The sequence below is a fragment of the Equus przewalskii genome, chromosome 11, assembly GCF_037783145.1.
Source record: "Equus przewalskii isolate Varuska chromosome 11, EquPr2, whole genome shotgun sequence".
Taxonomy (NCBI): Eukaryota; Metazoa; Chordata; class Mammalia; order Perissodactyla; family Equidae; genus Equus; species Equus przewalskii.
This window is the reverse complement of record NC_091841.1, coordinates 16,009,842-16,034,538: the sequence shown is the minus strand read 5'-3', so window position 1 is coordinate 16,034,538 and position 24,697 is coordinate 16,009,842. Positions and strand designations below refer to the sequence as shown.

At 36.1% G+C, this 24,697-nt stretch overlaps 1 protein-coding gene and 1 pseudogene across 1 annotated transcript; one reads left to right on the top strand and one right to left on the bottom strand.

Annotated features, from left to right (window-relative positions):
• The first annotated feature begins 4,730 nt into the window (after positions 1 to 4,730).
• On the top strand, positions 4,731 to 5,654 carry LOC103566585 (olfactory receptor 4C6-like). Its single transcript, XM_070566094.1, is given in 1 exon segment — positions 4,731 to 5,654. A coding segment is annotated over 1 exon segment (924 nt).
• Positions 5,655 to 13,591: 7,937 nt separating this feature from the next.
• On the bottom strand, positions 13,592 to 14,349 carry LOC139074631 (olfactory receptor 4C11-like; annotated as a pseudogene).
• Positions 14,350 to 24,697: the final 10,348 nt, after the last annotated feature.

The following is a 24,697-nucleotide window of genomic DNA, read 5'->3' as shown; positions in this document are numbered from 1 at the left end:
GTGTGCTTTATCCGTAAGCAATATTTAGTCTCTCGGTATGGAAACTTAAGTAATGAAGTTGAATTTATATTTAGTTCTAACTTGAGTTTGATCAAGTTATTTTCCTTGATCTGTTTTTGAACCTTTTTGAGCAAATTTTTAAAAATTAAATGTATGAACCTCTATCTTAGAAATTAAAATTAGTAAATAAAATAAAATTTTAAGTTTCCAAAAAATGCTCATAGGCAGCAAGAAATGGAGTGGATAATATATCTGTTAATAGTCACTAAGAGATTCTCTGTTGCCCTTTTTTCCAATTTCACTTCTCTCTCTCCCTCACTTTCCCTACGAGTATATGTCTGTGTTTCCCACACTCTTCCATTTCTTTCCTTCTCTTTCTCTATCCTCTATCCTAGGATTCAAGGCTCTCTCTTTTCTTGCCTAAAATTGGCCTCTAATCTTTGCTTAAGGAAAAACGAAAAAACCTAGGAATATTATTTTCTTAAAAGTTGTAATATATCATATGTAAATAATATATATAAATAAAAAACTAATTCAGAAAAAATTCAGCAAACATTACAATAGTTTCATAGATAAAAGACAGTGACAATTATTTTCTGTCGATTCATCAATATACTCATTTCAAAATAATAACTGAAATTTTTTCTGAATTATTTTATAATGTACAATACATGCCTGTAAGATAATAGAGATGAAAGAAAAGTAGTACAATTGAAATGTAAGAAATTGATATAAAGAAAGAAGACAAAAAGTTATAGAAGGAACAATACTCTCTATTACATTATTGAGGGGAATAATCATTTTAAAATTAGAATTTACCAATACTTATTCCAATTTAAAATGTTTATACTCTTTTATTTTGCATTCTATTGTAAAACTTTGTCTTACAGAAACATATGGACATATATATATGCACATATACAGAAACAGTCAAAAATTTTCACCATCACATTGTTGAGATATCATAAAAGTGAAATAAGATAAAGCTTCATATATTAACATGGAATGCTATTAATGATAAACTATTCATTAAAATGCAAATTGCAGTATATATGTGTACCTACTGTATAATTATATTATAAAATCACATTTATAAATATATAAATTATTTCTAAATGCAAATACACACCTGAAAGAATAAATCATCTGTAGTTAATTACACAGCTAAAAGGTGTTCCAGAAGTCAAATTAGAACTGACTTCTGAGATTTGAGGCCCTTACTCTCTACTTTACATTGTGCAATGACTCTTATCCCCACCTCTGGGGATGTCATTTGTCCATGAACTTTCCTCTGCTAAGAATAGCTTTAGTCTTCCTTTCTCTTAGCCACAGTCTAGCTTTAAGAAAAATAACTTATTTTTCTTTTATTTCTTTAGTTCATAATGATTTCTATTATCATTAATTTAAATTTACTAGTCCAGCCCTTATTAAAGAAAATGGACCACATCTTGGAAAAAGTATTTAAAATATTTGTTGCCTACTTAAATAATTAAGGAAAGTGAGGGAAGTGGACTGGCAAGGAAAAAGCAAAGCATTAGTTATAAGTGCCCCTTTCTTTACTTGAACAGCCTTCTAAAAAATAACTCCTCACTGATCCACTGTGAAAGGAACTATCATGAAGGCAGTTGAGGGTGTGATTCAACACTGATGTTGAAGTTTAAGGTACTGTTTAGTTCTTGGTTTTGGCTGGAGTGTATCTAGGAATGCAAATGGTAAAGACTACAGCCAGTAAATGGCATCATTGTGCTTGGTTGACAAATAGCAACCAGACTCTGATCAGAGATCTGCTCTCAACCCTTGAGGATGAGTTGGCACCAGCATTACCAGTGCCCTACAGCACATTGTAGTTTCCTTCCAATTGATAAAATGTATTGGATTACATTGAAGCCCACTGCATCCTTACTAATTTATTAGGAACTTTGAGAAATATGGAAGAAATAGCAATCCTTAAGCATTTTCCTATGGAAATAAGAGAAACATGAAATGGATTGGTTGATGGAGAGAATAGAAAAAGTTGGTAGGCAAGCCTAGAGCTTATAGACATAAGGACGTGATTAGGAAAAATGTGTGAATACTGCTCTCCAAAAGTTTCTCACATGTATTACCTTCTTTGGCCTTCACAGCAGCTCTGTGAGGCAGGAGGTTAAAGTATTGGGGGATGTAAAGCACAGCAGTTAAAGCCTATGCTTTGGAATTAGTTGTGTACCTGCAAAGAAACTGGTAAGGAAGTTACACAACTTTTCTAAGCCTCAGTTGCTGCTTCAGAAAATCCATGCAATCCTAACACTTACATCATATGGCTGTTTATCATGATTAAATGAGAACAAGCCCTGTATGCATTCCACTCAAATAGTCAGCAATACATATATGGCATCTGGTTTCTCTTTTACTAATTGTGCTGTGGAAATTGAAGCTTGAGGAGTCTGGGATTACAAAAGTGGTAAGTGGCCTGGCTGGGACCTAGAGATAGATTTTCTATGTCTGAATCCAATGGCATTCCCTGCAAACAGAAAGGTTGTGGTGGAAAGAAATGGTTTGAGTCTGGCAAAAGTGGGTGGGCTGACATTGAAATAAATAAAGTGAGGAGAACAGAGCAGTGAAGTTGAGTAAGTAAGGAGGTGCTGGTGACAGGAGGTGAATGTTCGGTAGACAAATTTAATTCTGTATTATTTTGGTAGAAAGTCACTCTAAGTTCCAAGCCATAAGGAGAGATGGGGCACTAGATTTTAGTTAGAGTGATGACCCTCAATTTTTTTAAATGTGAAATGAATCACCTATTTAAGGAAATCTCACCTAGAATCATAAATGATTAACACAATTAAGAGATGAGTGTTTGTGTGTGGAGAGGACAGAATCTCTTCTGTTGTTATTCATCTAGTGACCCATCTTTAGACTGCAAATGAGGGAACTGAGGCTCAGAGGTGCCAGCAACATACCTAAAAAACAGACTCATTAGTGACGCAACCTGGAATAAAATCCACTTCTCATTTCCTGATGCCCAAGCCAGCGCTCCTTTCAATTCACAAGGGTTCTTGCAAGAAAGATCTCAGTTCTTGGGCTAGGAGGGAGAGGATTAAATTAAATAATGTGAAAAAGATGGCACCCCCATAGTCCAGTGGATGCCCTGCTTTTAGTGTAAAGGATGGAGGTGGCGGTGGGTTGTTGAATAGCAAGAATGACCCCCCAGCAATCACAGAGTTTTATAGTCCAAATATAAATTGGAACCTATGCTCTTTGCAAAATTTCTAAGATGTGGTAGCCAGCCTCTGCTTAAAAGTCTCAAGTAATATGAGGTATGTTTACACTGTATCTTCTCTTCTAGGTTGCAATAGTAACTCTCCTGAAACACCACGTAATCTGTTCTTCTCCTCAGCAGAGATGCAATATAGTGGTTAACAATCTGAGCTGTGTGATCAAAATGCCAGCTTCACAGCACACTAGTTATATAATCTTACACAAGAGATTTAACTTCCTAAGCCCTCAGTTTCTCTTTTTTACAAAGGGAGGAGTGATGGTATCTGCTTCATATGGTATCATAAGGATTAATTAAGGTAATACATAGATTATACTTGGCACAATGCTCAGAAACATAGTGAACATACAAGCTAACTTTAACTATTGCTATTATTATGTTCTGAGATCCTTTGTTTCATTTAAGGAAAAGAGGAAACTAAAAGAAATGACTTGGGCTGATTCAGGTCTGAGTAGGTTACATTGTGGATCTGTGTCTCTGCTAGAGCATCACAGTTTGTAACCTTCATCAGTGAAAAATATATTTGTCAGGGATTATAGACTCACTGGTTTTAGATGCATTTTGATCATTTACTATTTAGAAGTAAAGCCCAAAACTAAAAAAGGATTGCCATGTTGTTTGAATTAAGGCATAAGAGGAAAAAACCCACCTCAGATGGTTTGGAAGATAACAAGATAATGATCGTAATGTTACTTTGCCCGGTGATTGGTAAGTGACAAACTTACAGCACAATTACTAGAGAAGCAATATTGATGCGTGAAGCACTGACTCAGGAGTCAGAAATGTGATCCACAGTCTGGCTTCACCACTTACCAACTGTACAAACTTGGTTAAGTTTCCTAAACTCTATGAGAGTTAGTTCCTTAATCTGTAAAATAGCATCAATCATAGGGTTATTCTCGTGCTTGGAGTGAAGTAGGTGCTCAAAAATTTGGCTTTTTGTTTCTTTTTGAGGAAGATTAGCCCTGAGCTAACTACTGCCAGTCCTCCTGTTTTTGCTGAGGAAGACTGGCCCTGAGGTAGCATCATGCCCATCTTCCTCTACTTTATATGTGGGACACCTACCACAGCATGGCGTGCCATGCGGTGCTGTAACCTCACCTGGGATCTGAACTGGTGAACCCTGGGCCGCCGAGAAGTGGAACGTGCACACTTAACTGCTGTGCCACAGTGCAAGTTTTGCTCTTAATACTAAAAGTCATAAAGGGAAAGGGAGGAAAAACCTGTTTCACATAGAAGAGCCGTTTAAAAAGAGAAGAAAAGGCTTGGAGGAGATCTTGCATTAATGAAACACTTATCTTTTAAGCTCTTTCTTTATTTAGCAGGTTCTTAAAAGCGAAATGCTTGGATGGTAAATAAGTGAATAAACACAACAATGAGTTTCTGAGGTCTTGGTAATACATGAAGTAATAATAAATCATATATTGCTATTTCAGATTTTCCAAGTCTCAGTCAGAGCTATATCAGCACACAATAAATGGCAAATCAAAACAACATGACAGAATTCATTTTTTTGGGTCTTTCAGAGAACCCAAAGCTGAGGAAAATGCTCTCTGCTGTATTTCTAATCATGTATGTGTTCATTGTTTTGGGAAACCTTCTCATTGTGGTAACCATGATCACAAGTCAGAATCTGAGATCACCTATGTATTTTTTCCTTACTTCTTTGTCCCTGTTGGATGTCACCTACTCTTCTGTCATCACTCATAAGATGATCATAGACTCCCTCTCTGAGAGCACTGCCATATCCCTCGAAGGCTGCATGGCCCAGCTCTTTGTAGAGCATTTCTTTGGTGGTGTGGGGATCATCCTTCTCATTGTCATGGCCTATGATCGCTATGTGGCCATCTGTAAGCCTCTGCACTACATGACCATCATGAGACCTTGGGTGTGCCACCTGTTGCTGGGAGGGGCCTGAGTGGGGGGATTTATCCATGCAGTAATACAGCTTCTTTTCATGTATCAAATACCCTTCTGTGGCCGCAATATCATAGATCATTTTATTTGTGATTTGTTTCTATTGTTGGAACTGGCCTGCATGGACACCCACAATCTGGGCCTCTTAGTCATCCTCAACAGTGGGGTGATGTGTATGACCATCTTCCTTATCCTTATGGCCTCCTATGTGGTCATCCTCTGCTCCCTGAAGTCTTGCAGCTCTGAAGGACAGCGCAAAGCTCTCTCCACCTGTGGCTCCCACCTCACAGTTGTTGTCTTTGTGCCCTGCATTTTCTTGTACATGAGGCCTATAGACACTTACTCTATACACAAGGTAATGACTGTGTCTGATTCCATCATCACACCCATGTTAAATCCATTGATCTACACCCTGAGGAGCACAGAGGTAAAAAACACCATGAGGGAACTGTGGATGAAACAAGGCACTTTGGTTGGCAAGTGACTGTCATGCTGAGAACATCTTGTGTTTCCCATAGAAGTCATTCTCTCAGAAATGTATGGGATATAATTGACACATAAGATTATATTAGTTTCAGATGTAACACATAATGATTCAATATTTGTATATATTGCAAAATAATTGTCACAATAAGTCTAGTTAACATTTGTCACCACACGTAAGAAAAAAATTATACCTCAATTAAAAGTAAAATAAAATAAATATATTTAAAAATTAAAAATAAATATGTAATAAACAAAACTGTCCATTCTCCACTAGAAGCCAGTGGGATCTTTTAAAAATATGTCTGATTTATGGTTTAGAGTATTTACAATATGATACTCCCTGTTTTATATCCTTTCTTGGCTTCCCATTGCCTTTAGAAACTCCTTGCCTTGTCCTAGAGTCCCCTGATTAATCTTTCTACTGCCTCCATCTCCCCAACCACCTCTTGAGGGTCTCACCTCCTCCCTCACTGCTCATCAGCCATGTTGGGCTTTTTCATTTGCCCTCAGTGCTATGCAAGCCTTTTCTTACCTCAGTGCTTTGACTTCTCTCTCTCTCTGAAAACAAGCCCTTATCGTCTTCAAGTGGCTGTTTCCTTCTAACTGCTGGTCCTAGATTAAGAGACTAAGTGTCATTATATCAGAGAGTCTTCCCCTATGGCTCTATTTAAAGATTCTTCCACTCAGAACATTATTCTCCATGTCAACATATTCATTTTCTTAGCAATGATGATAAAATGTATACTTTTTTGTATAATGATTATTTTGTTTTTGTTGCTTTCCATCTCTCTCCAGACTGGACATTTGTGAGGGAAAGATTTTTGTTTTATTTATTCTGGGCACCTGTTAAGCTTTCAATAAATATGTGTTGAATAGCTATAGACTACAAGAGCTTTGTTTTCCAAACAATCAAATTCAGATGTTTAGGGGGAAAAAAAGACACAACTAATAAGTAATTAAAAATAAACAGGCCTAGCCCTGGTGGCCAAGTGGTTAAGTTTGACATACTCTGCTTGAGTGGCCAAGGTTCATTTCCCTGGTGCGGACCTACACTTCTCATGTGTCAGTGGCCATACTGTGGTGGTGGCTCACATACTAAAAGAGGAAGATTGGTAACAGATGTTAGCTCAGGACAAATCTTCCTCAGCAAAACCAAAAGTCAGAGAGTGATCATTACAAGAGAATTAATTGAAATGGAAAGCTATGATTATTTCGTGGAGGGCACATCGTATTGAGTAATCAGAGAAGGATTCTATTAGTAGGCATATTTCTGCTGATTTTGAATTCTGTTGAGATATCCTTAGGAAAAGTGATAAAATATATTAATCACTAAGTTTAATAATGATGAGCACCAATAATTGACAAGAATGATCAGAAGGAAACAGCCATAAAAGAATTAAGGGGATGAAAATTCTAAAGAAAGAAATCTATATTGCAGGAACCACCATTGCATTTTCAAGGAAACGTAAAAGATCAGAGTGAATGGAGCATAAGAGTCCAGGAGGAGAGTTGCAAGAAGCGAATTAGAGATGTGCACCACAGATCGTGCAGTGCTCATACATCTAACACTCCCCAAGTCCCCAAAAAGCATAAATATTGTTGTTATCTCTTAAAAATGACCCAAAGTCAAAACTTCTTTCAGAATGCAGATGGACTCTAACTTTTGTGCTACAGAGGACTCAGGCAACATGGTGTGAAAAGCTTTTGCAGTCAGTTTCTATCTGTCCTTTAATTTTCAATTATAGAAGAAACTTCACAATACCCTTTCTTTTCTTCTGGGGAAGATTCACCCTGAGCTAAGATCTATTGCCAATCTCCCTTTATTTTTTGTCTATGGGCTGCCACCACAGCATGGCCACTGATGAGTGGTGTAAGCCTGCAGCCAGGAACTGAACCCAGGCCGCCAAAGTAGGGTGCATTGAACTTAACCACTAGGCCACCGAGGCTGGCCCTACAATAACTTTTAAAAATATTTCAGAGTAAAATACTCCTCTTAGCCCTACATTTCTTTATTTTTCCCCCATCCATCAATACAGAAGAAAAAAATCCATAATAGTGTGATTACTTGGGTCCTTGGGAAAACCTTAGGATGATCTTTATTTAATTATAATCATATTTCTAAATACTGGGAAAGACCTTGGAGTGAGGACCTTGACTTTATATTTGTGTAATATGTGATGTTTAATAACTTGATAAAGGTCAATAAAAGAAGTAGTGTAATGCTAGCTTTAGTTTTGTCTTTTGTATCCTATAGATGAGTTTTTTATGTGACTGTCATTGCATAATTTAGTCATCTGCCTGTTTGTTCACATCTTTTTATAGGTGATTAAATTAGTTCTCATAAAATGGGTGCCTCTATTTCTCATTATATGCATTTTAGCAAGTAAGGCCTGGAAATTTTTTTATATACTCTGGTTTCTGATACAAACTTTGGTTCACTGATTTCTGTTACTAGGACTTTCTGTTGATAAAATTACATTGTTTTATAAGAAGGTAATTTGATAATTTCTAAGATACCAAAATGGGATTTGATAAAATTTCATTTGGATTATAATTAAAATGCAGCAAATTAAAATTAAATTCTTTAACTTGATGAAATGGTATGTTCCAGAAAACTAAAGAATATTTCACAGTTAATTGTAAATTAACTGAATTAATGAACTGAATTGGAATCGGAAATTAACTGAATTGAAAATTAAATTCAGGGATTAGACAAGGCTATTTTTTATAACGCTATTATTACATATTTTACTGAACGTCTAATGCAGAGTTTGCAATCTCAGATGCCTACATTGGCCAGAAAGATAAAACAAATGAGACAAGCAAAATTGTGCAGAGACATTTAAGACATTTGTCACCTCTGGAGAGGGAGCAGATCTTGCCCACATCATCAACTGCCATGACTCAGCTCTGGTCTGGTGTTGCCTTATAGGGAATTTATGCCTAAATTTGCCACAAACCCAGGTTTCAAGAGAAATCAGGCATACATATTTCATACCAACTTTAATGATTTCAATATAATAATATATAATATAATAACAATTTGGGATCAAACAAATCAACAAAATTTTGAGTGAATTTGGTCTATGGGCTGTCAGTTTGGAAACTCTGTGTTAATCCATGAAATAATAGTAAAATCGATAAGATAGTCAAAACTGAAAATGAAGTAACACAATTCATTATTGGCTGACATGTTCATCCACTTACAAAACCAAGATGATCAACTGACAGATTTTAATATTTGTTAAAAGAATTTAGTCAAAAATCAGCATAATAATACTTTCAAATATAGTTACAACAAACAATTATAAAAGGAAATGTCTGCTTCATAATAACAATAAGACTATAAAGAACATAAAAATGTGTACATTCTTTATGAGGAACGCTAAACATCTTCACAAGACACACATCTTAATAAGGAGTTACAAAATTCATCATGGGAAGATACCATATTTTAAAGTTCTTAATTTTTCCCAATTAATTAACAAATTGAGTGAAATCTCAATTGAAATCTTGAGAAATTTTTTTCATGGAAACTGATAAAATGATTCAAAAGTTCACGTGGTTGAATATACATATGTGAATAGTCAAATATTTGTTCCAGGTGGGGGAGAAGAAGAAGAGCCAAGGCCAAGTACATTATAACATTATAGTAATTTTAAAAATAAGATATACCCACAGAATATACAAATAAGTATTCAGCATAGAATTCAACTATATATATTTGGTAATTTAATGTATGATGAAGTTGGAAGTTTTTGTCAATATAGAAATAAGCAATATTAAGATAAATGACTATCAATTTGAAAAAAAGTTAGAACCTATCTCACAAAGTCAATGGAAAACATTTCTGACAGAGTTTTGTGTGTATATGATACATTAAAAATAAAGAGGGAAAGGTTGCTGAATAAACTAAAAATATTTTAAAAATTCAATTACAGTGAAAGTGGGGACAAGGGAGATGGTGATGGAAGTAGAATTGATGTTAAAGTTGATTATGTACTCATTTGTAATGTTTTCCTTTTTTTAAGTAAGAGAAGTGCGTTAGTTCTCACTTCTACAAATAATAATTAACACTTTTTAAATAATATAAAAACAAATGGGATAGATATTTTTAAGAAAACACAGTGCTTAAAATTTCTGGACATATGAAGAAATTGGACTTTCCTATTGCTCTAAGTAACTAAAACCTGGACAAAATATGTAAAACAATGTTTTCAATATCGGACAACAAGCAATATAATAGTGGGATCCTTAGGGAAAGGAAACAAATTTGGTGAGCTCTAGGATAACCACAGGCTTCTGCTAGAGAGCATTCCAGGCTATGGTGCATTGAGGGAGAATGCCAGCAAGGCCCCACAGTTCTCACTGAGATGAAGATGCAGAGATCAGAGTTCAGGGTGACTGAAGAGGCTATAACCTGTGAAGCAGAGCACTGGAGCAGAAGGAGCTATGCAGAGAAAAGAAAAAAACAACAGAAGTCTTCAAAGAGTTCTGTGCAATCTAAGCCAGTTGCTCAATTCTAAGAATACTAAGTTGCATCTGTGTGGTGAAACACCACAAGACAGAGAAAAGAACTGAAAAAAAAAAACCAAGTTCTCATTCACCTTAAGTATTCCTTGCAATTTGGGCCTCTGCTTCACACAGAAACTCAGGGACAGACTGACAAAATTTCAACAAAATTTTGTTTGTTGACCACTTCTCATCAGATGATTCTCACCTCTCCAGAGGCTCTCTATACCCTGTCAGCCTTGGACGCCACAGGCACAATCTTCTGGTCCACCGGACTTTCTGCTTGTACCCCTATGGCCCCATTTAGGGACAGCTCTACGACCTTGTACAGCTGGAAGTAATTACTGAAGATTGACTATCGTCCATATCCCCAAAAGCTTTTGGGGCCAAATGGGTTCAGGGGGGTGTTATGATGAGGATCAAGGCTGCCACAGGGAGAGAAGTCCAAGGTGACCTGCCCTACATACCGATCTATATCATCCTCCGGGAAGCGTAGGATGTTCTGATTTAATCCGATCTGATTCTTATCTAAAGTTATAGAACCCCCAATAACCAGATCCCACCTGCACTGATACCATTTAATTACTTTTTACACCATCTTTCCTTTGTCTTGTAAAGAAATAACTCACATACCTATGCCTTATAAATTTAGCCCTGCCCTCAACACTCTGCAGCTCTTACTGACCATGGGTCCTGCCCTCATGCTACTCCATGCTATTCTCTGAATAAAAGAATACTACTGCCAGGAAAAAAAAATGTGTCCACCAATTATGGAACCTAGAATGTAATTAATAAACAACTTGTTGAAAGAAATACAAAGAAGGAAGAAAGGAAGAAAGAAAGAATGGGAGGGAAGGAAGGGAGGAAGGAAGGAAGGAAGGAAGGAAGGAAGGAGGGAGGGAGGGAACCACAAATGAAATCAGACTGGAAATTATTCTGAGTAACAATAACTAATGCCCCTGACTGAGAAAGGATTGTGATGTTGCATGAAATCAGCAGAATATATCTGTGTGAATGACATGAACACCTCTAATTTTGAGATATGGAAAAAAGGATGGTGATCAGCTCATGGACCCTTCCAGCAGGAATCCCTTTCTCTGATGTAGCCAGAAGCAGTGTTAACAGTAGTTCTGAGAGACTACATTCAACTGAATGTAATGGTAGCAAAATGTATCCTTGATGGAGAGATAATTTTCAATGACATGGCATAACATTGCATCAATAAGAATTAATTCTGCCTGAAGGAGAAATCCAAAGCTTCCACACTTGTGTAGATGTAAGCCCCACATCTAAGGAAGCACCATTTATATCAAGGTCTCCTAGACTTATATATTTATCATAGTAGGGTTTTGACAGATAGCAGGGAAGGGTCCCGTAAATGAGTGAGTGCATTGTGACAATTTTCTGCTACCTGGAAGTAAAGTGTCTTGAGGATGAAGCACACATTTCCAATTTGTACAAAGTCATCTTATAGACAGGAGGTAGCCATGGGAACATCTGCTGCCACGGATACTTCAGAAAGCAGTTGTGAAAATGGGTAAAGCAGAGTGATCAAAACCAGGTAGACCTTGAGTTTGTTTTTGCCTGTTGTGAAGTCAATACTTTTTTTGTAATAAACCAACTCTTTTGCCACTCTCAACCACAAATTTAATTCCTGTCTCCATGCATGCTCCAAAGGTAAGCTATGGTCAAGTCTTGGAAAATCAGAGAATCTTGTTTTTTTGACTACATTGATGGTTTCAGGGAGGGGTACCTGACCCATAGAAACTGCAATCTTAGTATGTACTTTTACTGGAATTGCTGTGTAAAAAACCCTTTCTCTCCTGATGGAGTTATTAAGTATGCATTTTTATACTGCAGGCCAGCCAAGAGGCCCAGGGTACACATAGGACAAAAGATACACTTATTATTCCTTAACCAGGTTCTATTTATTCAAACACTTTCTAGTTTCTGATCTGATCCTCTCCTTCTGCCTCACTGGGTGGAGAAAGGAGGAGGATGAGAGACCTCTGCAGTATTCTGCAGAACTCTATGACTGGTTGTCATTTTCTAGGGTCTTACACAGCCCCTTAGTTGTCCAGCTATTTGAAGTGACTGGTGCCAAAATTACTTCAACACTAACTCTCCCTATTGTCTATTGACACCCTAGTGATGATTCTCTTTAGGATCCTAGAAGTTCTTTTTCTGTAGAAGAAGCCTCACACCTGAATGTGGAGATGGAGAAACTAAAAAATGGATCCCTCACCATAGAAATCACAAAAGGATTTTAGAACAACTGTTGTAGATCTTTCATGAAGTGACTTTGTCATTTCATTTATTTCCCTGATCCAAAGATTGATTTTCAGACTTCCTTTCCTTTCTCCCATTCCTATGCTTGGAGGGATACCTCCTCCCCTTTCCTCATTAATCATTCATATAGTCAGTCTCACCCTATTCCCTTTGTAGTTTTTCCTGTTTACAAATAAGGTTTAATTCTACAAAATTTTCTCCATAAAATCTATCTTTTATGTGACTGAAAATAAATGTCTTTAAATTAACGTATCATCCTTTTCTAAATGAAAATAAATTATCTTGAAGTCTAGTGCTAATACAAACTATTTATGAATTAACACCTCTTATGTAACAAGATGTTATAACTGAAATTTTGACTAGCTGCAATAGATGGAAAATTACAAAGTGGGTCCAAATCATGTATACCTATCTCTAAGCCAAATGAAATGGTGAAGATAAGTCTCTCACAACTCGATACAGGATATAAATCTGGTCAAAGGGGCAGAGTGATTTGTGAGAACACCTTGGGGAAATTACTGTGGAGATACACCTCCCCCTTACCCCAAACTTAAGATGTGTTTTTGTCTGTGAATTTGTGTAACAGAGGGGGATTTCAGAGTCTTCTTCTGAGAATGTAGCATACAACCCTCCATATTGTTGGGCCCAAGAGACTGAGATCTTAAAAGTCTAGACAGGACGATAGACTGGCTGACTTACTGATGGAGTCAGGTGAGGGTGGCCAGTTGACATCAGCCCACATTAACAGTGTTTCTGCATTAATAGTACTCCTGAGGGGCAGCAATGCATAGATGATTCCCCATGGACAGCCATATAAAAGCCATAAGATGATTTCCTAGGGACTGGTCCCATAGGGTCATTTGGAAGGGTACAGAATTTTTAAGATAATTACTGGCTTTCTAAGGCCTAAGTAAAGACTTCCTGGTGATCATATGGATAGACAAATCCTCTTACATCAAGGACACTAGAATGAGAGAGCATAAAAAAGCCCCAAACGGAAGGGGAATAAAAAGCTTTCAACATCTGCCAGGCCCAGAGACAGTAAGACAAGTTGTTAAGATACGAGGTCAAGAAAGACTTATCTGTTCCCTGATAGCTTCTCCCACTGTCTCAAATTGAGCCCATGTCTAAAATCTAAGGGAACATGTGGACATGTGTATTGAATAAAAATGGACCAAAATATATGACAACCACAATAAAGTGGGAGGTGCAGGTGGAAAGAGTTTTTACTTTCCTTCTGCACTGTGGTTTCTCAGAGAGAACAAGATGACAACATAGGACATGAGCAGAATTATGAAACTCACCATGCATATGGTCCCACTATTAGAAACAATTAGAAAATTTATCATATAAGTGTCCATGCAGGCAAGTTTCAACAAGGGCTGCAAGTCACAGAAATAGTGATCAGTCACATTAGGGCCACAGGAGGCCAATCTCAAAGCCAGGAAAATCTGTGCTGAAGGGTAGATACAAGATCCCACTCAGGCCAGAATCGCCAACACAACAAGACTTGCCGGCTCATGATGGTTGTGTATTGCAAGGGCTGACAAATGGCTACATAACAATCAAAGGACATAAGGATGAGCACAAAGACTTCCGTGAAGCCAAAGAAATGGAGGGCAAAGACTTGAGTCATGCACTCATTGAAGGAAATGGTCTTCTTCTGAGAAAGGGCATCCACAATCAATCTGGGGGCTGTGGTTATAGAGAAGCAGGCATCAGCAAGGACTCCCAAGAGTCCTACATGTTTTAATAGTCACTATAATGAGAAAGTTCCCCAACAGTGCCACAAGGTAAAGAATTAAGAAAACCCCGATTATTGCTTTCTGCTTTCCTATATCCTCTGTCGATCCAAACAAAATGAATTCAGTCACACTGCTATTCATCACCATACTACTGCTCTAGGTAAGATGAAGTTAACAAAGTTTTAATCTTTGTCAGAGAGGAGAGAAGACGTGACATTTTAGGAATATCAATAGGCTGAACTCCGAATTCCTTGTTTCTGCACCATCCTGTTACTTCCAACTGCCTTTAATCATCTATGAAGTTTTGTAAATCTACAGATGTCCAAGCCTCTCCTAGATCTATCTGTTAATTCAGAAACACATTACATTGGACCAAAGCTTTTGCTTAAATGAAAAATTAATGTCCCTTAAAATTTTTGATTCCTGCCAGGATTGAGAACTGCAGAACTTGTACCATTTGGGCAAGCAATTTAACTGCTTTGAAATTTTAGCCTTCTTTCAAAAAGTGGAGTCCAAATACTTGCACTATCTTATTCTGAGTTTTCCTAACAACTTAAAAAAAGATTTTATACCCACACATATGCACACACATTCACAGGTATGTTTCATGTATTATGCATCACATCTGTGTGCTTTGAAATCTGAACAACAATATTTCAATATAATTAAGCATAATGTTAGAGAATTCCTCCTGAAGAAAATGTTCTCACTTTGGTTCACTCATCTTTGTTCCCATTAACCCCGAGCCCTTCAGGGTCTTGAATGAAATATGCTTTACTTTGACAACCCTTTACCTATGCCTCATAATATAGCTTATGTGATTGAAATCGTCATGTACTATCATTTGTGTTCTGATTTTGACTTAAGAATTGTTATAGTAGTTCTTCCCAAGTTCTTATACTTTTCATTGTTTAATTATCAATTTAATAATATTATAATATATAAATTTTATAGGAAGCATTTATTTAACCATTTGTCCATTGAGATATTTACATTGCTTCAATTTTCACTCTCATAAATAATAATTCTACAAAAAACTTTAGAATAATTGCTGATGTACAATATTACTGCCCCAAAGGCTAGAAATTATCAATCTTTTTAATAAGTAATAAAACGTTTTTCAGCATTTTGTACTCTCTTATTAACTGTATTTTTATTATAGTAGAAAAGCTTGGAAAAGCAAGTTGTCCTCCTGGTTGAAGACCATGAAACCCAGGCTATGAAGTTTAAAGATATTTTTATTGGTAAAATTCAAAATTTGGAGGCATATAAAACATGATAGCAGCTTGTATTAAGACTTGCACAGTACTTAACAAGAATCACTCAAAGTCGTTTAATAAAATTGTCATTTTTTTTAACTAAATTTAGTCTAATTGGACTTTGAGGTCATCTGTAATGAAGTGCCTACCTCCTTTAAGATGTCAGCATTCTACTAAAGACATTTGTCTTTCTATGCCCTACATTTAGAAACAGTAGAAAGCATACAACTTGATTCTCTATGGCCCCAACAAAATAAAGATGGGGTCTGCAGGCATCCCAAATATGATTCACCAGAGGCTTCAGACTTGTTACTTCCTTTCTTAGGAAACTCTCAGTTAGTCTTGTGGAGAATAGAGAAATTAAATATCTCTTCTAACTTTAACAGAATAATTTTTTGTTACTCTTGTTGTTTTTAAACTTTAATTTATTAGCACACTTTTAGGTTTACAGCAAAACTGAGAAAAGTACAGAGATTTCCCATACAGCCCCTGCCCTCACACATGTGTACTCTCTCATTATCAATATTCCTCACCAGAATGGTGCATTTGTTATAATTGATGAATCTACATAGATACATAGTAATCACCCAAAGTCCATAATTTATCTCAGGGTTAACTCTTAGTGGTGTACATTCTAAGGGGTTGGATAAATGTGTAATGATATATATCAATGATTATAATATCATACAGAATATTTTCACTGCCCTAAAAACAGGATCATTTTTATACACTCAAAACATAGAACATAATAATTCCTTCCACACAGTATTTAATATCCATTTAATGCTAAACATAATGTCTTACACAATTTAATGAAAGAAAAATAATACTTTGAATGAGATACTTATGTGAGTTTTCATTGTAAGAATTATTGCCTTGTACGTACCACAAAATTGGGCTGATACTTCACAAATATAAGTATTATAAATTGCCAATCCTAGAATTCTTTAAGTGGATCCTCCCAGGCTAATTTTTGTTCATAAACAGAAAGAAGAAACACAATTTCAGATATTCTCTATTCTCCTCACTTTTTGTGTCCTCTCCCTCTTTTTTAGCTCCTTGCTATCCATTGAAAAATAAAAGTGGACAATTTGAAAATATGATGAATCACAAATACAATAAAATGGTTACAAATGATTTTCAAATGCAATGACTGAAATACTCACGTGGCCTTCTCTAACGCTGTGCCTTCATCTTGCTTTCCACTTTTTCTTCCCAGTGCTTCTGTTTATGCTCCAACCAAGCCTGACACTGCTGTCCCTCATAAATACACTCCAACCATCTCATTCTCTGAATTTTCCATATTTCTTAGTGGTAAATGACTTTCCTCTGATACTCATTGCTACCTGTGTACAGAGTATCCAGTTCAAATTGCATCTCCTTAGCAAGGCCTTCTATGTTTTCCCAGTCAAATAACTTTCTTGCTAATGACCTTCCACTGCTAAAGTGTGTGTGTGTGTGTGTGTGCTTATGGAATTATGCAATCCCTAATTATAGCCTTCTCTCATTTTTGTTTAATATCTTTTGTTCATTTGGTTTTACAATATTTCATAAAGCCAGTTCCTATTATTTTATTTTATGCACTTTGGGCTAAGCTGGGAGGAAAATTTTAGTAAAGAGTAATCAGAAAGGAACCGGAACCAGAACCTGAATCCAAACCTTCATGCTCCATGGCCATCTCTCTCTCCAGAACTCCACCCTACACTGCCATGCAAAGCTTAGTCTCCAAACATCTGGGGCAGAGCAAGTATAAAGCCAAGAAACCAAAACAGGTAAAGAATAGGACCACTGACAGGTTCAGTATAGTCCTGACTATTAAGTGGATGCAAACTTCAGGATGGGTCAAACAAAGAGATGAGCATTTTATATGTGTATTTGAAAAGTAACGGTGAGGAGAAGATAGAGAGGTTAGGGAATGATGGAAAGTATCAAAGCCAAGAGAAAAATGTGATGTGGGAAAAAGCCAGAGAAATAAGAATCAAGGGATGAGATAGGAAAACCCACAATGTGAGGGTGAGCAAAGAGCCTTGATAGGGATCAAGAGTAGTTTGTCCTCGGATTTCACTAGGTTTTACTTCTCTCTCTTCCACTGCTCATATTATCCTTTACACTAATCCCAGAAAGAGAGTGTAATTTTGGCTGTTAACAGGGGTGACAGTGGGTCCTAGATAGCCAATATTAGAAGAATCAATATCATAGAATCATAATATCATCCCTATGCATTCCTATCCTTCTCCTGACCCTAAGCTTTGCAATTAAGAAATTTGCAGGTATGGTATACTATACCTCTACCCATTCAATATACCAGTTTTTAAAATAAGAATTGGGGCTGAGACATTGCTGCATCAAATAGAGGCCAATAAAGGGCAGGGACTCTGAAACATCAGAATCATCTCATTTCCGTGAGAAATATGTTCCTGGAACTTAAGATTTCTTAGGAGACAGAACTGGATGATGGCAGCTGCCCTAAAACTCAGTCCCAGAGGGAGGGAAGAGAAAGAAAATAGTTCAGTGGGGCTTGAAAACTTACCTTTCTTCTTGTGAAAAAAAGATAATGTCCAATAGAGACCTTATAGTTTTTGCTCTTTCAATTCTGATTTACTCTGAAGATGAATCATATGCAGTATGTTGCAACATGTAAATTGTACTTCAAGCAGATCCTTTCTGCATTCCCTTGCAAGATTTATAGGGAGAGAAGATAGTCCACAGATAGACAATCCTTCCAAAAAGCCTAAGTTAACCTCTACAAAAGAGTCATAATACCAGTAGAAACTTTCTTATGTCTACTCTTAGAGTGCTCTAGAATAAAAAAAAGAAATATTCCCACTCTTTTGTGATGGAAATATCTCCAAAACTAGCTCTATTACCCCAAAACATTCCTTGGCAGAGCATGGGAGTTAGATATTTCTTCTTCCTCCATCAGATATTTGTAGGAATTTCATAGAATTTCACCGAAGTCCAGCATCTGGAGTGATGAGGGTTCTATTCTTCCCACCAACCCTGAAGGATTTGCTTACTGAGCTGCTTGGATCAGTTAACTTAGGATCACAGCAAACCATGGGGCCAATTAATCCCGGATAAGACTGTCAACAGGCAGATTCTGTCTTCAGATCCCTTGTCCTCTCTTTAGCAGTCTTAAGGGACACTTCCCATTTCAGTTACCAAGTGCACCCTATGCTCCACTATGCACCCTGCTCTAAGAAAAAAGCATACCTTCAAAATCACATTGAGGTATAGACTCCTAAAATTTTCCAAGGACTTTAAATTGAATCTTTTCTAATGGCAGGCAAAGCTCTGAGCCCAGGTAAAAGTTCCAATAGATGTGACGTAATTAAATTCTAGCTTAGTCACTTATGTGTCTGTGATTTTAGGTAAATTTCTTCTCCTAGTTTCCTCCTTTAGAAAATGTTACTGTTAAATATAATAATAATGATAAATCCTAATGACACTAATAGTATATATTATCATATAAATAATTACAATGAAAACTACTAATTAAAATTTCTATAATTTCTAAAATATTTTGAAGGCAGTAGCTAAAGAATGGGAGAAGAGAGAAAATGGAAAGGAAAAAGTTTTGAAGCATTTTTATTTCTAAATCAGCTTCTTAAGGTATGATTTGCATACAACAAAATACACCTTTTTAAAATGTACAGTAGATGCCTTTTGACAAATGTATACACCCATGATACTACCACCACTTCATAGAAGTTTATCAACTTTATTCTTCTATTCAAATACCAGATTTAGGCTCTATCTGTATTATCTTCATATTTATATTCTATTTATTTGCCTTCTGCTCTTTTTTATTTGGTTTTATTATGTGACTCCTTCTGAAGAAATGAGAGAGAATCTGTTCCATGCCTCTCCCCTAGCTTCTGGTGGTTTGCTGGCAATCTTTGGAGTACCACGGCTTGTAGATGAATCACCACACTCTGCTTTCATCTTCACATGTCATTCTCCCTGTGTGCAGGTCTATCTTTGTGTCCAAATATCCCCTTTTTTATAAGAACGTGTTGTATTGAATTAGGGCTCACCCTAATGGTCTCATCTTAACTTGATCATCTGCAAAGACCTTATTTCCAAATAAATTCACATTCACAGCCACTGGGAGTTAAGACTTCAAGATCTTTTGGGGGGATAAAATTCAACCCATAACACACCCTGTACAGCCTCTAGAATTGAAGACATGTCTTAAGGGGAAAATACTGTATGATTGAGGCTCTCCAAATTTCCTCCAAAAGCTCTCCTTGTCTTTTCGCCCTCATCCAAGTCCCAGAAGTAACACTCAACTGGTGTAAATCCCAAACTCTCAGGCTCCTGTCTATGCCCAGAATGAACAAATGCTTCCAGGGTAAAAGCAATCACAGAATTCAATTCACTTTATTGAAGGGCTTGTCTCTCTCGAGCCTTATTCCTTTCCATTTTTGTTACCTCAGCAGGTCTCCAGTACCTCATACAGGTGATTTTTCTATAGTATCTGGCTTTTCTAGTTTTTCATGACAAGAAAATTTTTGGCCACAAGTTATTGCATATAATCCAGGAGCATAAGCCTATTTCTGTATTTTTGTTATTATTCATTAATTCAATAAAAAGAGATGATGTCCAATAGAGAGTTCATAGTTTTCACTCTTTAAATTCTGATTTACTTTGAAGATAAATCATGTGCAATGTGTTTACAGCATGTAGACTGTACTTCAGATAAACCCATTCTACTTTCAAAGACTGATATGAAGGTCCCAGTTCACAAACTGTCTTATATGTACCGTAAACTCTTACTAAATACTATTTATTGATTTGATGGCTTTAATTTTGTTATTTCTGGACTTTTGACAGTTTATGACATCAGAAGTTGAATTCAAAGAAGACCCTCAAGGACTCCAAGGCCAATGAGCAACGAAGTGCTGGCATCCACAGAGTTCATTGAGCTCACTGTTTTCTCACAGACCCTAGAGTTTGAGCATGTCTTTCTTGGATCCATTCTCGGCTCTCTTTGCATTCGAGCTCTCTGACTTTATTGTGCATACCTTTATTTTGTTTGTTGAAGCTTCTTAGTAGGTCACACTTGTGTCTGTAAGGGGAGAAACCCATGATTGTCTGGGTTTGGGGCAGCAGGAAAATTACTAGGATTCCCATAGATTATTTGTTTCAGGGAATCTAAAGACAGAGATGGGTTCCACCTGGTCAAACTCTCTTTCTCCTCCTCCCTTAAAGACACCTGCCTCTTATATGTATACCCACTGTGGACCAGGATCGTTTGTCTTTCCGGAAAAGTTGGTGAACTTTTGGATAAGTTAGAATTGTAGTGGCCTCTTTGGGGAAACTTTGACTTGGATAAGATAGTCCACATTAAAGGGCACTCTTGAAAATTAGATCTCAAACCTCTTGGAGACAATGGAATGCATTCTTTGATTGGTATGGAGAAGCTCCTAAAAGACAAAATGAATCCAAAAATAGCTTCTTTAAAAGAATCCTTATAGTGCACAAATAAAAAGTCTTAAAAACTTTGGCCATCTGAGCAGGTAATATTAACTTAGTCTATCTGCAAGAAACACAATTTGGATCCAGCTATTCTTTTGAGTATTGTATTGTTATACCTGAGACATGGTTAAAATTTTAAAATAAAAGTTATAAGATCTCTGTTTCTGTCTATCCATATGTTTATATATATCTATATATTTAGTATACTTTATATATGTGGTTTTAAAGATAATTCTATTTAATTGGCCTAAAGAAAAATAAATGCTTATATAAATTAAGTATTCCTAAAACTCTCAGAAATATATAATCAAACTCAGTTGGTTTTCAATTTCACATGATCAGGATAATCTTTAATACATAAATGCTAGCTTAAGCATTTTAGTTTAATAAAAACAAACATGCCCTCAGTATTGTCAATATTAAATGTAATGAAAGCATATAACTTTATTTACCTGAATACACTACTTAAATTAGCTCATGCTATCTCTGTTACAAAATTATCAGCAAGAAAAATAACTTAAGATGATAGATGTTTGATGTCTAAGAATAATTTTAAAAATAATTATTGTAAATAGATGCAAATACAAAAAGGCTTATAATAAGTTAGACCAAATAATGGATAGTCATTGAATATCTAGATTATTTCCAAATAAAATAATGTACTAAGATATTGATTACTAAAGATAAGTTTAAATTTATTGACTTTTGTCTTCTTAATTTTTTGTAGAGAGACAAAAGGTCTTTGGGTCTAATAATAAATATGTCTTTCATCATATTAAAAATAGTACCATGAGAAACATATATCTCTAAAAAGTACAAGTTTTTATAATTATTTATTTATAGATTTGCTAATCTATTACAGAATACTAATATATGATAGATAGTTTGTAATTGCCTGCTCCCTAGTTTTCACCAGAAAGTAAAGATCACTAAAAGCTAAAATTTATAATCAATATGTAAAAGTAGAACTACTAGAAAAGTCCTTAGGTAGGAAACATAAGCATATGGAAGGAAGACCCAAGAAAGCAAGAAATTATTCACATAGAGTTTGAAAGTGTAGGAGATTCTGCTTGTTATTTTCCTGAGATCCAGAAGATCTAATGAAAGAGGATTTGGGAAGGGATGAGAGTTATGATGAAAATGGGAGTTTATAGTGCTGCAGGCCATTTGAAATGCAAATTTTTAAGTCATCATTAAAAAAAATTGCCAGCCCTTAGTTTAAGAAACATTCATTCAATCTCTTCAAATCCTGGGAACTCTAAACTCTTGGACTATTTATTGGGTTTTTTGAAATGGCATAATACACAAGAATATGAGCTGTGAAGACAGAGTTTTTCTTTTTTCATTACTACATAAAATAGTACTTGGCAATAATAGGAAGTCAATAAATATTTCTCAAGCTAAATTTAATTTTGAATAAACAATGTTTTGGTGGATGTTCTAGGTGCCAGGTGCCTGGGGCAGAGGCTGCTAGTTGTCCACTAAAACCCATTCTCCCTTATTCTGTAGTAACAGAGGGGCTCCTGTGTTCATGGCCACCTGAGCACATCTGACATTCTCCAGTTCTCTTTGCATCTAGATGCAGCTCTGTGACTAAGTTCTTCTCAATGGGATGTGAGGAGAAGAGGTATGTTAATCTCCAGACTGAAGTCTAAAACATTGGATTGTACTACTCAAATTTATTTTCCCTTCTTGACACCTGAAACCAAACTGATGGGGTCACGACTGTAGGTGACAGTGCTCTATGTCAATGTTCTGAAACTATAATGTACATATGAAACTTCTAGGGTTAAATTCAAATTATGACACATTAAGTGTAGGATGGAACCTAGGATTCCGCATTTCTAACAAGCTCCCAGGTGATGCCAGTGATGCTAATATTTGCATCACATTTTGAAAATGAAGACCCTAGGGGATGACCAAGTAGCAGCTTGGAAGGAACCTGGGCTCCTGAAAAAAGAGGAGGAAATGAACTTGCCCTGCCAAACTGGACCATTAACATAGAATTTTTATATCAAAAATAGTAAATGTCTATACTTTAAACCATGCTAACATTTGGCCTGTCTTTTATAGAAATCTAGCCTTACTCAAAGAAATTACAGAACTGAAAATATTGATGAGACCAGTCTCCTCTTTATGATAATACTGTACCCCTGGGAGAATAACTGGATTTCTAGGATTATATGTCACATGCAAAGATGAAATTCCTTACCAAACATTTTGAATATTTTTACATTAAGCATACAGATTTACATCGGCAATCAAAACCTATAACATCTGAGTTTGATGTTCATCAAAATAGATATTTAGGAAGAAAAGTTCAGAAATTGACTGCCAGGGTTGCATCTCCTTTACTTGTTGTTCTTGCAGCTTTACTGATATATTATGGAAGTACAATATTGTGTACGTTTAAGTTATAGAATGTGGTTATTTGATACATGTATATATCATGAAATATTTGCCACAATAAGATTAGTTGACACATCCTTCCCCTCACTCTGGGACATCTATGGATCGGGGTCTCATCTTTAGACTTAAAGGAAACACTGAATTCTGTTAATGCCCAGAGATGAGAGGCCTCTCATAGACTGGCTTATTTTGACCAAATAAAAAGGCACCCATAATATAAACCACAATGTGAGTTTAATTATTTGCTCAGGTTCATGTCTGCTCACTTCTCAGCCTTCAATCATATTGTAGCAGTGTTTAGAGCCGCCATAACATTAATCACACTCTGGTATTGAGATTATATGTTTACAATTGTATATAAGCTGGTCATCAGATGACCCAGAGTATACTTACATGTATTTTGAAATTATCACTCAAATGGAAACATGAAGTAAAACATTCTTATAAAAACCAACAGGTCCTAGTATTACAATCTTCAGTTTAGACTCATCAAATTCTAAGCACTCAATAACAACAACTACCATAAAGATTTAATGAGCTTCCTTTATGATCACAGCACTCAACCACTGGCTTGGTATATATTTCTGACCAAATGGAAAAAAATCTATATCTTCTTGGATCTCATGTTCTAGTGGGAACAGACAAGAAACCATTAATATAAGTTAAATACTGTGTTAGAAAATGACAAATGCTATTAAGTTGAAAGAAATAGGGTAAGATTAAGGGATCTGGAGTACTAACGGGAATGCTGTATTAAATATGACATAAGGGAGGCCTCACTGAAGGGAGATTATAATAATGCCACAAGGAGATGAAGCTGTTCACCAAGCACCTTACTGGAAGAGGATTTTAAGTAAAGAAAACAGCTGAAGCAAATGCCATAAAGTGACACACTGTCTGATCATTTCACAGCTCACATATAACCTACTAGATAAAAAAGGAATTGCAAGGAAGCTAGTGTTGCTGGAACCAAGGGATCAAGTGTGTAAGTACCAGAAGGGGCCAAAGAGGCAACAGAAGTTCAAATCATTGTGAGGATTTTTCACTCTTTGAGCAAAATGGAGACATTGCACAGTTTTAAGCAGAGAAGTGTCCTGATTTGACTCTAGTTTTAAAAGGATCCTCTGGCTGCTGTGCTGAAAATGGACTTAGCAGAAGAAGAGTAGAAGTAGGGAGAATTCTTAGAGTTTATGGCTGTGATCTAAATGAGAGATGGTGGCAGCCAAGACCAGGATGGTAGGAGAATTAGTGGGAAAATATATCATATTCTGCATGTATTTTGAAGACAACTTTTTTTCTAATAGGTTATATATGAGCTGTGAAATGATCAAACTTTGACTACATGT